Raw genomic sequence first — 16,411 nt, 5'->3', positions numbered from 1 at the left:
CTGTATATGGATGCTTTAAGGGAACAAAATGTCCATACTTAGATAGTCTATCCACTACTACAAGAATAGCCTCATACCCCTGTGATTTCGGAAGACCAGTTATGAAATCCATTGAGATGTCCTCCCAAACTCTCTCCGGAATTGGCAGTGGCTGCAACAAACCCATGGGTAACGACGCCGAATATTTTTGACGTTGGCACACGTCACAACTTTGCACAAATGTTTGATTTGACTTCCTCATTCCTACCCAATAGAGGTTACCAGCTAATCTTCGATATGTACGCAAAAACCCCGAGTGACCCCCAGTACTGGATGAATGAAACTCCTGCAACATTAAGGGTATGCATTTAGATTCTGCAGATAGCACCAGCCTACCATGATAGAATAGTCTCCCTTTGATCAATTGGAAACCCGGTTGAGATGTAGGATTCACATGCAAATCAGCCATTACTTTCTTTAAATAAGGATCATTCCTTACTTCATGTTGGATCTGTTGCTCCTGCATACATACTGGGAATGACATTATTCCTTTTAGTTCCACTTCTTCATGCATTCTTGAAAGGGCATCAGCAGCTTTATTTTCTGACCCGGGTTTGTACACTACCTCAAAATGATAACCCAATAGTTTGGCTATCCAATTCTGTTGATTAGCAGTAGTGATACGTTGCTGGAGCAAGTGTCGTAAACTTTTTTGATCGGAATACACTACAAACTTCCTTCCCAACAAATAAGGACGCCAATGTTGAACGGCCAACACCAATGCCATCAACTCCTTCTCATACGCCGACTTACTCAAATTATTCTTAGATAAGGCTTTGCTGAAGTAAGCCATGGGTTTCTTCTTCTGCATCAGTACCGCGCCTATTCCTCTCCCGGATGCATCACACTCAATCTCGAAGGGTTGTGCAAAATCCGGAAGGGTTAAAACTGGAGCTTGAATCATAACCCTTTTTAGATTCTCAAATGCCTTCAACTCTTCTGGCCCCCAATGAAACCCTTCCTTCTTGGTTAACTCCGTTAACGGTTTAGCTATCTTACCATAACCCACAATGAATTTCCGGTAATAACCTGTCAGCCCCAAAAAACCCCTCACCCCTTTGACATTATGAGGAACTGGCCATTCCAAAATGCTATTAATTTTTGCTGGGTCCACTGCCACCCCCTGTTTAGATATTACATGACCTAAATATTCAACCTTCTTGCTAGCAAAATTGCACTTCTTTTGGTTAACTACAAAAAAATGGGGTTGCAAAATCTCTAATATTTGGGACAAGTGTGCTAAATGTTCCTTCCACCCCTTACTGTAGACTAGAATATCATCAAAGAAAACTAAGACAAACTTGCGAAGATATGGCTTAAAAATCTGATTCATGGTGGATTGGAAGGTAGCTGGAGCGTTTGTTAATCCAAAGGGCATTACTAGAAACTCATAGTGTCCTTCATGAGTCCGGAATGCCGTTTTTTGCACGTCTTCTTCCTTCACTCTGATTTGGTGATAACCGGATTTCAAGTCAAGTTTGGAGAAATACTCAGTTCCATGCAACTCATCTAATAATTCATCCATCACCGGTATCGGGTAGCGATCTGGAACTGTAACTTTATTCAACTCCCTATAATCAATACACATCCTCCATGAGCTATCTTTTTTTTTTACTAGAATGACAGGGCTTGAAACTGCGCTTGAACTGTTTCGAATGATACCTTGACTCAACATACTCCGAATTTGTTTTTCGATCTCCTCTTTGTGGTGATGAGGGTAACGATACGGTCTGGTCTTACGCTTACTGGTCCAGCATCCTTTTGTAACTCAATGGTATGATTAATTTCTCGTTTAGGTGGCAGCCCTGTATTTTCTTCGAAAACTCCCTTGAATTTGCTCAACAATTCATTAAGCTCCTGCTTTTGCACCTCGGTCAGTTCCTGTACTTCATTTGTTGGTACTAGTTCTTCTTCTAACAAACTGTGCAAGGAGTCCATCGGTGCATGAGATATGTTGTTGGTTGACACCTCTTTGGTGGTGAAGAATTGACCATGTAATTCCACCCTTTTTCCTTCCCATAGAAAACTAATGGTCATCTTCTCCCAGTCAAAAGTTACTTTTCCAAACCGTTGCAACCAAGCCACCCCCAATATCATATCTAGGTCACCCAATTCGAGGACATAAGCATCAACACTGGTGGTAAAGTCATTCAAACACACCTCCAATTTTCTACATCTTCCTCTTGTCGATACTCTGTGACCATCACCCAACTTCACTCCCATTGATCTTCCTTGCTCAACATTTAGCCCTAAAGCAGTGGCCACATGAGGTGAGACAAAATTGTGACTGGCACCGCTGTCAATTAAAATCATAATTGAGACCCCCTTTAAGCTTCCTTGGAGGCGCAAAGTGGTAGGAGGGGTATTGTTCGACTTAATGTTTGTTTCAGTAATACCAAATAACCCCATAGAGTTGCAATCTAGCACCTCTTCCTCATCTTCCTTAACTTCGATGGCTATCACCTCACCTTCCTCATTAATAGTTTCATCATCTCCTAAAATCACCAACCTGAGTTGTTTCTCAGCACACTGATGAAGAGGATGATACTTTTCTCCACATCGGAAACACAACCCTTGTGGTCTTCGCTCCATCAGCTCAGAATACGGCAAGTGCTTGAGGCCACGGTTGCGTTCTCCTCCATATCTCCTTCCTTCGTCACCTCTAGATCTGGTTGTACTGGTGTTTGCATGCGTATTCCCATTTGGGTTAGATGGTGAAGAACCCGTTTTACTTTGCACCGATCCAGCAGAATAATTAGTATACCCATTTCCCACTCGGGTCGAACCTGGGTTATGTTGAGACCCAGAACCTGTTTTCCAACTAAGCCCATATCCTCCTGACCCACTTCCCTTCCAATTACGGGGCCCACCAGCACTTACTCTTGGCAACAACGACCCACGCATCTCCGTCTCTATATCACGAGCGATCTTCATCGCCTGAACCCGTGAACGTGGATTCATTGTTCGAACCCTCAGACGAATATCCGTTTTGAGTCCTCCCATGAAATACCCCAAGTACTGCTCCTCCGGTAACCTCCCTACCTGCGACGATACATATTCAAAGGTGGTGATGTATTCGTCAACCGTTCCAGTCTGTTGTAAATCCTTCATTTCCTCAAAAGGGTTATCGCTTTGTCTTCCCCCGTATCTCTCAATTAAAGCCTGTTTTAGCTTCAACCATGTCAAATCGTCCTCTGTCTCCCTCAACAAATTGAACCAGTGGATTGTTGCTCCTTCCATGCTTAGTTTTGCCAATCGGACCTTCACCTCCTCCGATGTACCCTGAACTTTGAAGTACGTCTCAGCACGTGTGACCCAACCCACAGGATCGTCACCATCAAACGATGGTAACTCCACCTTCTTCACCGCCATCTTATACTCTGTCACAGACTCCTCCGAAAATGTAGGTCGTTCCACCGACTGTCGTCGCTCCCACAGTTTCGTAAACTCGCTCATCATGGTATCACGAAATTCTTGCATCATCATCTCACGAAAATCTCTCAACTCCTGACGTAAATAATTCTCCACCGCCGAGAGCCTTTCTTCTACTGTTCCCATTCGCTCTGACAACTTGGGTGGCATGTACTGGACAAGAACTCACTGGTACCTCTCGTAAATCCGGTAGGTCGGACCAATGATAGAACTAGCAGAAAAAATATATGAAGCAATTTAAAGGAATGGTGAAATGAATTGTCTTTTTGTATTAATAGATGGAAAGGTAAATAGCAAAGTGTATAACCAGAGCTGAGCTCCTCCAGAGAGTACAATCTCCTAATACAATGTTAGCAATAATCCTGCGTACCCTAACAAACACCATCCTCTCCCATATATCTCCCACTACTAACAACCTTCCTAAGAATCAGGGATTCCCTTTGCCACGTCACTAACAGAATTGTCCCCCACTTTCTTACCCCTGCGAACATAGACTCTCCATACAGCAGGATTGGGCCTTTCATTAGTAACAGGCCCAATAGTAGTTGTTCTATCATTACCTTCCCCAGGAACAACAGCCTTGTCCTCAAGGCCGAGAGAAGGGAACTGACTTTTTAAGACTGACTCATCCTCCCAAGTTGTGTCTTCTACAGCTCTTCCCTTCCAACGCACCAACCATTGTCGCACCCGCTGTCCATTTTTCGTAATTGGCCTTGAAGCCAACAATTCTTCCGGGTCTTCTAAGTGTTCTGGCTCTATCTCGAGCCCTTCCGGTAGTTGAGGTTCAACAGCATACTCCCCAATAGCCTTCTTAAGTTGAGATATATGAAACACCGCATGTACTCGACTTCCTTCAGGCAGTTTCAACTTATATGACACTGCTCCTATTTTTTTCTGGATAGGAAAAGGTCCAAAATACCGTGGAGCAAGTTTCTGATTAATCCTTCGAGAGATTGTTTGTTGCCTATGGGGTCGGAGCTTCAAGAATACCCATTCACCCACCTCAAATGAATAAGCCTTTCTTTTCTTGTCCGCGTATCTCTTCATCTGCTCTTGAGCCCGAGTCAAATGATACTTCAATTGACGTAGAGCCTCATCCCGATCAACCAACTCAGCTGCCACTGCCTCTACCTTAGTTTCTCCCTGTAGAAATCTCACCACAGTAGGTGGTTTTCTTCCATACACTGCTTCAAATGGCGTCGTACCTGTAGACACATGGAATGTGGTATTATACCACAATTCGGCCCACGGAATCCATTGTGACCACTCCTTCGGTTGTTCTGATGCAAAACAACGAAGATATGCTTCTAGGCACCGATTTACAACCTCCGTTTGCCCATCCGTCTCCGGGTGATATGAAGAACTCATACTCAACCTAGTCCCTTGCAAACGGAATAACTCTTTCCAGAATAAGCTAACAAATAAGGGGTCACGATCACTAACAATAGATTGTGGAACACCATGGAGACACACCACCTCCTTGGTAAAAATCTCAGCCACTTTTCTTGCTGTATATGGATGCTTTAAGGGAATAAAATGTCCATACTTAGATAGTCTATCCACTACTACAAGAATAGCCTCATACCCCTGTGATTTCGGAAGACCAGTTATGAAATCCATTGAGATGTCCTTCCAAACTCTCTCCGGAATTGGCAGTGGCTGTAACAAACCCATGGGTGACGACGCCGAATATTTTTGACGTTGGCACACGTCACAACTCTGCACAAATGTTTGAACTGACTTCCTCATTCCTACCCAATAGAGGTTACCAGCTAATCTTCGATATGTACGCAAAAACCCCGAGTGACCCCCAGTACTGGATGAATGAAACTCCTGCAACATTAAGGGTATGCATTTAGATTCTGCAGATAGCACCAGCCTACCATGATAGAATAGTCTCCCTTTGATCAATTGGAAACCCGGTTGAGATGTAGGATTCACATGCAAATCAGCCATTACTTTCTTTAAATAAGGATCATTCCTTACTTCATGTTGGATCTGTTGCTCCTGCATACATACTGGGAATGACATTATTCCTTTTAGTTCCACTTCTTCATGCATTCTTGAAAGGGCATCAGCAGCTTTATATTCTGACCCGGGTTTGTACACTACCTCAAAATGATAACCCAATAGTTTGGCTATCCAATTCTGTTGATTAGCAGTAGTGATACGTTGCTGGAGCAAGTGTCGTAAACTTTTTTGATCGGAATACACTACAAACTTCCTTCCCAACAAATAAGGACGCCAATGTTGAACGGCCAACACCAATGCCATCAACTCCTTCTCATACGCCGACTTACTCAAATTATTCTTAGATAAGGCTTTGCTGAAGTAAGCTATGGGTTTCTTCTTCTGCATCAGTACCGCGCCTATTCCTCTCCCGGATGCATCACACTCAATCTCGAAGGGTTGTGCAAAATCCGGAAGGGTTAAAACTGGAGCTTGAATCATAACCCTTTTTAGATTCTCAAATGCCTTCAACTCTTCTGGCCCCCAATGAAACCCTTCCTTCTTGGTTAACTCCGTTAACGGTTTAGCTATCTTACCATAACCCACAATGAATTTCCGGTAATAGCCTGTCAGCCCCAAAAAACCCCTCACCCCTTTGACATTATGAGGAACTGGCCATTCCAAAATGCTATTAATTTTTGCTGGGTCCACTGCCACCCCCTGTTTAGATATTACATGACCTAAATATTCAAACTTCCTGCTAGCAAAATTGCACTTCTTTTGGTTAACTACAAAACAATGGTGTTGCAAAATCTCTAATACTTGGGACAAGTGTGCTAAATGTTCCTTCCACCCCTTACTGTAGACTAGAATATCATCAAAGAAAACTAAGACAAACTTGCGAAGATATGGCTTAAAAATCTGATTCATGGTGGATTGGAAGGTAGCTGGAGCGTTTGTTAATCCAAAGGGCATTACTAGAAACTCAGAGTGTTCTTCATGAGTCCGGAATGCCGTTTTTTGCACGTCTTCTTCCTTCACTCTGATTTGGTGATAACCGGATTTCAAGTCAAGTTTGGAGAAATACTCAGTTCCATGCAACTCATCTAATAATTCATCCACCACCGGTATCGGGTAGCGATCTGGAACTGTAACTTTATTCAACTCCCTATAATCAATACACATCCTCCATGAGCTATCTTTTTTTTACTAGAATGACAGGGCTTGAAAATGAGCTTGAATTGTTTCGAATGATACCTTGACTCAACATACTCCGAATTTGTTTTTCGATCTCCTCTTTGTGGTGATGAGGGTAACGATACGGTCTTACGCTTACTGGTCCAGCATCCTTTTGTAACTCAATGGTATGATTAATTTCTCGTTTAGGTGGCAGCCCTGTATTTTCTTCGAAAACTCCCTTGAATTTGCTCAACAATTCATTAAGCTCCTGCTTTTGCACCTCGGTCAGTTCCTGTACTTCATTTGTTGGTACTAGTTCTTCTTCTAACAAACTGTGCAAGGAGTCCATCGGTGCATGAGATATGTTGTTGGTTGACACCTCTTTGGTAGTGAAGAATTGACCATGTAATTCCACCCTTTTTCCTTCCCATAGAAAACTAATGGTCATCTTCTCCCAGTCAAAAGTTACTTTTCCAAACCGTTGCAACCAAGCCACCCCCAATATCATATCTAGGTCACCCAATTCGAGGACATAAGCATCAACACTGGTGGTAAAGTCATTCAAACACACCTCCAATTTTCTACATCTTCCTCTTGTCGATACTCTGTGACCATCACCCAACTTCACTCCCATTGATCTTCCTTGCTCACCATTTAGCCCTAAAGCAGTGGCCACATGAGGTGAGACAAAATTGTGACTGGCACCGTTGTTAATTAAAATCATAATTGAGACCCCCTTTAAGCTTCCTTGGAGGCGCAAAGTGGTAGGAGGGGTATTGTTCGACTTAATGTTTGTTTCAGTAATACCAAATAACCCCATAGAGTTGCAATCTAGCACCTCTTCCTCATCTTCCTTAACTTCGATGGCTATCACCTCACCTTCCTCATTAATAGTTTCATCATCTCCTAAAATCACCAACCTGAGTTGTTTCTCAGCACACTGATGAAGAGGATGATACTTTTCTCCACATCGGAAACACAACCCTTGTGGTCTTCGCTCCATCAGCTCAGAATACGGCAAGTGCTTGAGGCCACGGTTGCGTTCTCCTCCATATCTCCTTCCTTCGTCACCTCTAGATCTGGTTGTACTGGTGTTTGCATGCGTATTCCCATTTGGGTTAGATGGTGAAGAACCCGTTTTACTTTGCACCGATCCAGCAGAATAATTAGTATACCCATTTCCCACTCGGGTCGAACCTGGGTTATGTTGAGACCCAGAACCTGTTTTCCAACTAAGCCCATATCCTCCTGACCCACTTCCCTTCCAATTACGGGGCCCACCAGCACTTACTCTTGGCAACAACGACCCACGCATCTCCGTCTCTATATCACGAGCGATCTTCATCGCCTGAACCCGTGAACGTGGATTCATTGTTCGAACCCTCAGACGAATATCCGTTTTGAGTCCTCCCATGAAATACCCCAAGTACTGCTCCTCCGGTAACCTCCCTACCTGCGACGATACACATTCAAAGGTGGTGATGTATTCGTCAACCGTTCCAGTCTGTTGTAAATCCTTCATTTCCTCAAAAGGGTTATCGCTTTGTCTTCCCCCGTATCTCTCAATTAAAGCCTGTTTTAGCTTCAACCATGTCAAATCGTCCTCCGTCTCCCTCAACAAATTGAACCAGTGGATTGTTGCTCCTTCCATGCTTAGTTTTGCCAATCGGACCTTCACCTCCTCCGATGTACCCTGAACTTTGAAATACGTCTCAGCACGTGTGACCCAACCCACAGGATCGTCACCATCAAACGATGGTAACTCCACCTTCTTCACCGCCATCTTATACTCTGTCACAGACTCCTCCGAAAATGTAGGTCGTTCCACCGACTGTCGTCGCTCCCACAGTTTCGTAACCTCGCTTATCATGGTATCACGAAACTCTTGCATCATCATCTCACGAAAATCTCTCAACTCCTGACGTACATAATTCTCCACCTCCGAGAGCCTTTCTTCTACTGTTCCCATTCGCTCTGACAACTTGGGTGGCATGTACTGGACAAGAACTCACTGGTACCTCTCGAAAATCCGGTAGGTCGGACCAATGATAGAACTAGCAGAAAAAATATATGAAGCAATTTAAAGGAATGGTGAAATGAATTGTCTTTTTGTATTAATAGATGGAAAGGTAAATAGCAAAGTGTATAACCAGAGCTGAGCTCCTCCAGAGAGTACAATCTCCTAATACAATGTTAGCAATAATCCTGCGTACCCTAACAAACACCACCCTCTCCCATATATCTCCCACTACTAACAACCTTCCTAAGAATCAGGGATTCCCTTTGCCACGTCACTAACAGAATTGTCCCCCACTTTCTTACCCCTGCGAACATAGACTCTCCATACAGCAGGATTGGGCCTTTCATTAGTAACAGGCCCAATAGTAGTTGTTCTATCATTACCTTCCCCAGGAACAACAGCCTTGTCCTCAAGGCCGAGAGAAGGGAACTGACTTTTTAAGACTGACTCATCCTCCCAAGTTGTGTCTTCTACAGCTCTTCCCTTCCAACGCACCAACCATTGTCGCACCCGCTGTCCATTTTTCGTAATTGGCCTTGAAGCCAACAATTCTTCCGGGTCTTCTAAGTGTTCTGGCTCTATCTCGAGCCCTTCCGGTAGTTGAGGTTCAACAGCATACTCCCCAATAGCCTTCTTAAGTTGAGATATATGAAACACCGCATGTACTCGACTTCCTTCAGGCAGTTTCAACTTATATGACACTGCTCCTATTTTTTTCTGGATAGGAAAAGGTCCAAAATACCGTGGAGCAAGTTTCTGATTAATCCTTCGAGAGATTGTTTGTTGCCTATGGGGTCGGAGCTTCAAGAATACCCATTCACCCACCTCAAATGAATAAGCCTTTCTTTTCTTGTCCGCGTATCTCTTCATCTGCTCTTGAGCCCGAGTCAAATGATACTTCAATTGACGTAGAGCCTCATCCCGATCAACCAACTCAGCTGCCACTGCCTCTACCTTAGTTTCTCCCTGTAGAAATCTCACCACAGTAGGTGGTTTTCTTCCATACACTGCTTCAAATGGCGTCGTACCTGTAGACACATGGAATGTGGTATTATACCACAATTCGGCCCACGGAATCCATTGTGACCACTCCTTCGGTTGTTCTGATGCAAAACAACGAAGATATGCTTCTAGGCACCGATTTACAACCTCCGTTTGCCCATCCGTCTCCGGGTGATATGAAGAACTCATACTCAACCTAGTCCCTTGCAAACGGAATAACTCTTTCCAGAATAAGCTAACAAATAAGGGGTCACGATCACTAACAATAGATTGTGGAACACCATGGAGACGCACCACCTCCTTGGTAAAAATCTCAGCCACTTTTCTTGCTGTATATGGATGCTTTAAGGGAATAAAATGTCCATACTTAGATAGTCTATCCACTACTACAAGAATAGCCTCATACCCCTGTGATTTCGGAAGACCAGTTATGAAATCCATTGAGATGTCCTTCCAAACTCTCTCCGGAATTGGCAGTGGCTGTAACAAACCCATGGGTGACGACGCCGAATATTTTTGACGTTGGCACACGTCACAACTCTGCACAAATGTTTGAACTGACTTCCTCATTCCTACCCAATAGAGGTTACCAGCTAATCTTCGATATGTACGCAAAAACCCCGAGTGACCCCCAGTACTGGATGAATGAAACTCCTGCAACATTAAGGGTATGCATTTAGATTCTGCAGATAGCACCAGCCTACCATGATAGAATAGTCTCCCTTTGATCAATTGGAAACCCGGTTGAGATGTAGGATTCACATGCAAATCAGCCATTACTTTCTTTAAATAAGGATCATTCCTTACTTCATGTTGGATCTGTTGCTCCTGCATACATACTGGGAATGACATTATTCCTTTTAGTTCCACTTCTTCATGCATTCTTGAAAGGGCATCAGCAGCTTTATTTTCTGACCCGGGTTTGTACACTACCTCAAAATGATAACCCAATAGTTTGGCTATCCAATTCTGTTGATCAGCAGTAGTGATACGTTGCTGGAGCAAGTGTCGTAAACTTTTTTGATCGGAATACACTACAAACTTCCTTCCCAACAAATAAGGACGCCAATGTTGAACGGCCAACACCAATGCCATCAACTCCTTCTCATACGCCGACTTACTCAAATTATTTATTATAGATAAGGCTTTGCTGAAGTAAGCTATGGGTTTCTTCTTCTGCATCAGTACCGCGCCTATTCCTCTCCCGGATGCATCACACTCAATCTCGAAGGGTTGTGCAAAATCCGGAAGGGTTAAAACTGGAGCTTGAATCATAAGCCTTTTTAGATTCTCAAATGCCTTCAACTCTTCTGGCCCCCAATGAAACCCTTCCTTCTTGGTTAACTCCGTTAACGGTTTAGCTATCTTACCATAACCCACAATGAATTTCCGGTAATAGCTTGTCAGCCCCAAAAAACCCCTCACCCCTTTGACATTATGAGGAACTGGCCATTCCAAAATGCTATTAATTTTTGCTGGGTCCACTGCCACCCCCTGTTTAGATATTACATGACCTAAATATTCAACCTTCCTGCTAGCAAAATTGCACTTCTTTTGGTTAACTACAAAACAATGGTGTTGCAAAATCTCTAATACTTGGGACAAGTGTGCTAAATGTTCCTTCCACCCCTTACTGTAGACTAGAATATCATCAAAGAAAACTAAGACAAACTTGCGAAGATATGGCTTAAAAATCTGATTCATGGTGGATTGGAAGGTAGCTGGAGCGTTTGTTAATCCAAAGGGCATTACTAGAAACTCATAGTGTCCTTCATGAGTCCGGAATGCCGTTTTTTGCACGTCTTCTTCCTTCACTCTGATTTGGTGATAACCGGATTTCAAGTCAAGTTTGGAGAAATACTCAGTTCCATGCAACTCATCTAATAATTCATCCACCACCGGTATCGGGTAGCGATCTGGAACTGTAACTTTATTCAACTCCCTATAATCAATACACATCCTCCATGAGCTATCTTTTTTTTTACTAGAATGACAGGGCTTGAAAATGCGCTTGAATTGTTTCGAATGATACCTTGACTCAACATACTCCGAATTTGTTTTTCGATCTCCTCTTTGTGGTGATGAGGGTAACAATACGGTCTTACGCTTACTGGTCCAGCATCCTTTTGTAACTCAATGGTATGATTAATTTCTCGTTTAGGTGGCAGCCCTGTATTTTCTTCGAAAACTCCCTTGAATTTGCTCAACAATTCATTAAGCTCCTGCTTTTGCACCTCGGTCAGTTCCTGTACTTCATTTGTTGGTACTAGTTCTTCTTCTAACAAACTGTGCAAGGAGTCCATCGGTGCATGAGATATGTTGTTGGTTGACACCTCTTTGGTAGTGAAGAATTGACCATGTAATTCCACCCTTTTTCCTTCCCATAGAAAACTAATGGTCATCTTCTCCCAGTCAAAAGTTACTTTTCCAAACCGTTGCAACCAAGCCACCCCCAATATCATATCTAGGTCACCCAATTCGAGGACATAAGCATCAACACTGGTGGTAAAGTCATTCAAACACACCTCCAATTTTCTACATCTTCCTCTTGTCGATACTCTGTGACCATCACCCAACTTCACTCCCATTGATCTTCCTTGCTCACCATTTAGCCCTAAAGCAGTGGCCACATGAGGTGAGACAAAATTGTGACTGGCACCGCTGTTAATTAAAATCATAATTGAGACCCCCTTTAAGCTTCCTTGGAGGCGCAAAGTGGTAGGAGGGGTATTGTTCGACTTAATGTTTGTTTCAGTAATACCAAATAACCCCATAGAGTTGCAATCTAGCACCTCTTCCTCATCTTCCTTAACTTCGATGGCTATCACCTCACCTTCCTCATTAATAGTTTCATCATCTCCTAAAATCACCAACCTGAGTTGTTTCTCAGCACACTGATGAAGAGGATGATACTTTTCTCCACATCGGAAACACAACCCTTGTGGTCTTCGCTCCATCAGCTCAGAATACGGCAAGTGCTTGAGGCCACGGTTGCGTTCTCCTCCATATCTCCTTCCTTCGTCACCTCTAGATCTGGTTGTACTGGTGTTTGCATGCGTATTCCCATTTGGGTTAGATGGTGAAGAACCCGTTTTACTTTGCACCGATCCAGCAGAATAATTAGTATACCCATTTCCCACTCGGGTCGAACCTGGGTTATGTTGAGACCCAGAACCTGTTTTCCAACTAAGCCCATATCCTCCTGACCCACTTCCCTTCCAATTACGAGGCCCACCAGCACTTACTCTTGGCAACAACGACCCACGCATCTCCGTCTCTATATCACGAGCGATCTTCATCGCCTGAACCCGTGAACGTGGATTCATTGTTCGAACCCTCAGACGAATATCCGTTTTGAGTCCTCCCATGAAATACCCCAAGTACTGCTCCTCCGGTAACCTCCCTACCTGCGACGATACATATTCAAAGGTGGTGATGTATTCGTCAACCGTTCCAGTCTGTTGTAAATCCTTCATTTCCTCAAAAGGGTTATCGCTTTGTCTTCCCCCGTATCTCTCAATTAAAGCCTGTTTTAGCTTCAACCATGTCAAATCGTCCTCCGTCTCCCTCAACAAATTGAACCAGTGGATTGTTGCTCCTTCCATGCTTAGTTTTGCCAATCGGACCTTCACCTCCTCCGATGTACCCTGAACTTTGAAATACGTCTCAGCACGTGTGACCCAACCCACAGGATCGTCACCATCAAACGATGGTAACTCCACCTTCTTCACCGCCATCTTATACTCTGTCACAGACTCCTCCGAAAATGTAGGTCGTTCCACCGACTGTCGTCGCTCCCACAGTTTCGTAAACTCGCTTATCATGGTATCACGAAACTCTTGCATCATCATCTCACGAAAATCTCTCAACTCCTGACGTACATAATTCTCCACCTCCGAGAGCCTTTCTTCTACTGTTCCCATTCGCTCTGACAACTTGGGTGGCATGTACTGGACAAGAACTCACTGGTACCTCTCGAAAATCCGGTAGGTCGGACCAATGATAGAACTAGCAGAAAAAATATATGAAGCAATTTAAAGGAATGGTGAAATGAATTGTCTTTTTGTATTAATAGATGGAAAGGTAAATAGCAAAGTGTATAACCAGAGCTGAGCTCCTCCAGAGAGTACAATCTCCTAATACAATGTTAGCAATAATCCTGCGTACCCTAACAAACACCACCCTCTCCCATATATCTCCCACTACTAACAACCTTCCTAAGAATCAGGGATTCCCTTTGCCACGTCACTAACAGAATTGTCCCCCACTTTCTTACCCCTGCGAACATAGACTCTCCATACAGCAGGATTGGGCCTTTCATTAGTAACATGCCCAATAGTAGTTGTTCTATCATTACCTTCCCCAGGAACAACAGCCTTGTCCTCAAGGCTGAGAGAAGGGAACTGACTTTTTAAGACTTACTCATCCTCCCAAGTTGTGTCTTCTACAGCTCTTCCCTTCCAACGCACCAACCATTGTCGCACCCGCTGTCCATTTTTCGTAATTGGCCTTGAAGCCAACAATTCTTCCGGGTCTTCTAAGTGTTCTGGCTCTATCTCGAGCCCTTCCGGTAGTTGAGGTTCAACAGCATACTCCCCAATAGCCTTCTTAAGTTGAGATATATGAAACACCGCATGTACTCGACTTCCTTCAGGCAGTTTCAACTTATATGACACTGCTCCTATTTTTTTCTGGATAGGAAAAGGTCCAAAATACCGTGGAGCAAGTTTCTGATTAATCCTTCGAGAGATTGTTTGTTGCCTATGGGGTCGGAGCTTCAAGAATACCCATTCACCCACCTCAAATGAATAAGCCTTTCTTTTCTTGTCCGCGTATCTCTTCATCTTCTCTTGAGCCCGAGTCAAATGATACTTCAATTGACGTAGAGCCTCATCCCGATCAACCAACTCAGTTGCCACTGCCTCTACCTTAGTTTCTCCCTGTAGAAATCTCACCACAGTAGGTGGTTTTCTTCCATACACTGCTTCAAATGGCGTCGTACCTGTAGACACATGGAATGTGGTATTATACCACAATTCGGCCCACGGAATCCATTGTGACCACTCCTTCGGTTGTTCTGATGCAAAACAACGAAGATATGCTTCTAGGCACCGATTTACAACCTCCGTTTGCCCATCCGTCTCCGGGTGATATGAAGAACTCATACTCAACCTAGTCCCTTGCAAACGGAATAACTCTTTCCAGAATAAGCTAACAAATAAGGGGTCACGATCACTAACAATAGATTGTGGAACACCATGGAGACGCACCACCTCCTTGGTAAAAATCTCAGCCACTTTTCTTGCTGTATATGGATGCTTTAAGGGAATAAAATGTCCATACTTAGATAGTCTATCCACTACTACAAAAATAGCCTCATACCCCTGTGATTTCGGAAGACCAGTTATGAAATCCATTGAGATGTCCTCCCAAACTCTCTCCGGAATTGGCAGTGGCTGCAACAAACCCATGGGTGACGATGCCGAATATTTTTGACGTTGGCACACGTCACAACTCTGCACAAATGTTTGAACTGACTTCCTCATTCCTACCCAATAGAGGTTACCAGCTAATCTTCGATATGTACGCAAAAACCCCGAGTGACCCCCAGTACTGGATGAATGAAACTCCTGCAACATTAAGGGTATGCATTTAGATTCTGCAGATAGCACCAGCCTACCATGATAGAATAGTCTCCCTTTGATCAATTGGAAACCCGGTTGAGATGTAGGATTCACATGCAAATCAGCCATTACTTTCTTTAAATAAGGATCATTCCTTACTTCATGTTGGATCTGTTGCTCCTGCATACATACTGGGAATGACATTATTCCTTTTAGTTCCACTTCTTCATGCATTCTTGAAAGGGCATCAGCAGCTTTATTTTCTGGCCCGGGTTTGTACACTACCTCAAAATGATAACCCAATAGTTTGGCTATCCAATTTTGTTGATCAGCAGTAGTGATACGTTGCTGGAGCAAGTGTCGTAAACTTTTTTGATCGGAATACACTACAAACTTCCTTCCCAACAAATAAGGACGCCAATGTTGAACGGCCAACACCAATGCCATCAACTCCTTCTCATACGCCGACTTACTCAAATTATTTATTATAGATAAGGCTTTGCTGAAGTAAGCTATGGGTTTCTTCTTCTGCATCAGTACCGCGCCTATTCCTCTCCCGGATGCATCACACTCAATCTCGAAGGGTTGTGCAAAATCCGGAAGGGTTAAAACTGGAGCTTGAATCATAACCCTTTTTAGATTCTCAAATGCCTTCAACTCTTCTGGCCCCCAATGAAACCCTTCCTTCTTGGTTAACTCCGTTAACGGTTTAGCTATCTTACCATAACCCACAATGAATTTCCGGTAATAGCTTGTCAGCCCCAAAAAACCCCTCACCCCTTTGACATTATGAGGAACTGGCCATTCCAAAATGCTATTAATTTTTGCTGGGTCCACTGCCACCCCCTGTTTAGATATTACATGACCTAAATATTCAACCTTCCTGCTAGCAAAATTGCATTTCTTTTGGTTAACTACAAAACAATGGTGTTGCAAAATCTCTAATACTTGGGACAAGTGTGCTAAATGTTCCTTCCACCCCTTACTGTAGACTAGAATATCATCAAAGAAAACTAAGACAAACTTGCGAAGATATGGCTTAAAAATCTGATTCATGGTGGATTGGAAGGTAGCTGGAGCGTTTGTTAATCCAAAGGGCATTACTAGAAACTCATAGTGTCCTTCATGAGTCCGGAATGCCGTTTTTTGCACGTCTTCTTCCTTC

At 43.5% G+C, this 16,411-nt stretch overlaps 2 protein-coding genes and 1 pseudogene across 2 annotated transcripts in view; 2 read left to right on the top strand and 1 right to left on the bottom strand.

Moving 5' to 3' along the window:
- The window catches only part of LOC127074675 (uncharacterized), a 30,665-nt gene that overhangs the window by 6,011 nt on the left and 8,243 nt on the right, over window positions 1-16,411 (top strand). The window lies entirely within an intron of this gene.
- Window positions 1-16,411, top strand: part of LOC127074668 (mitochondrial uncoupling protein 1-like) — a 37,788-nt pseudogene that overhangs the window by 16,735 nt on the left and 4,642 nt on the right.
- On the bottom strand, window positions 1,708-3,597 carry LOC127136770 (uncharacterized). The gene has a single exon (XM_051063291.1). It carries the CDS (start codon window positions 3,595-3,597, stop codon window positions 1,708-1,710), a length of 1,890 nt encoding a protein of 629 aa, XP_050919248.1.

Source organism: Lathyrus oleraceus, chromosome 4 (assembly GCF_024323335.1).
Source record: "Lathyrus oleraceus cultivar Zhongwan6 chromosome 4, CAAS_Psat_ZW6_1.0, whole genome shotgun sequence".
Lineage (NCBI taxonomy): Eukaryota > Viridiplantae > Streptophyta > Magnoliopsida > Fabales > Fabaceae > Lathyrus > Lathyrus oleraceus.
The sequence above is the reverse complement of the archived record's forward strand: the minus strand, read 5'-3'. Positions and strand labels throughout refer to the sequence as shown.

Bases quoted from the DNA above. Each gene is read 5' to 3' on its own strand.
- LOC127136770 (XM_051063291.1), bottom strand. From the start codon at position 3,597: ATGGGAACAGTAGAAGAAAGGCTCTCGGCGGTGGAGAATTATTTACGT.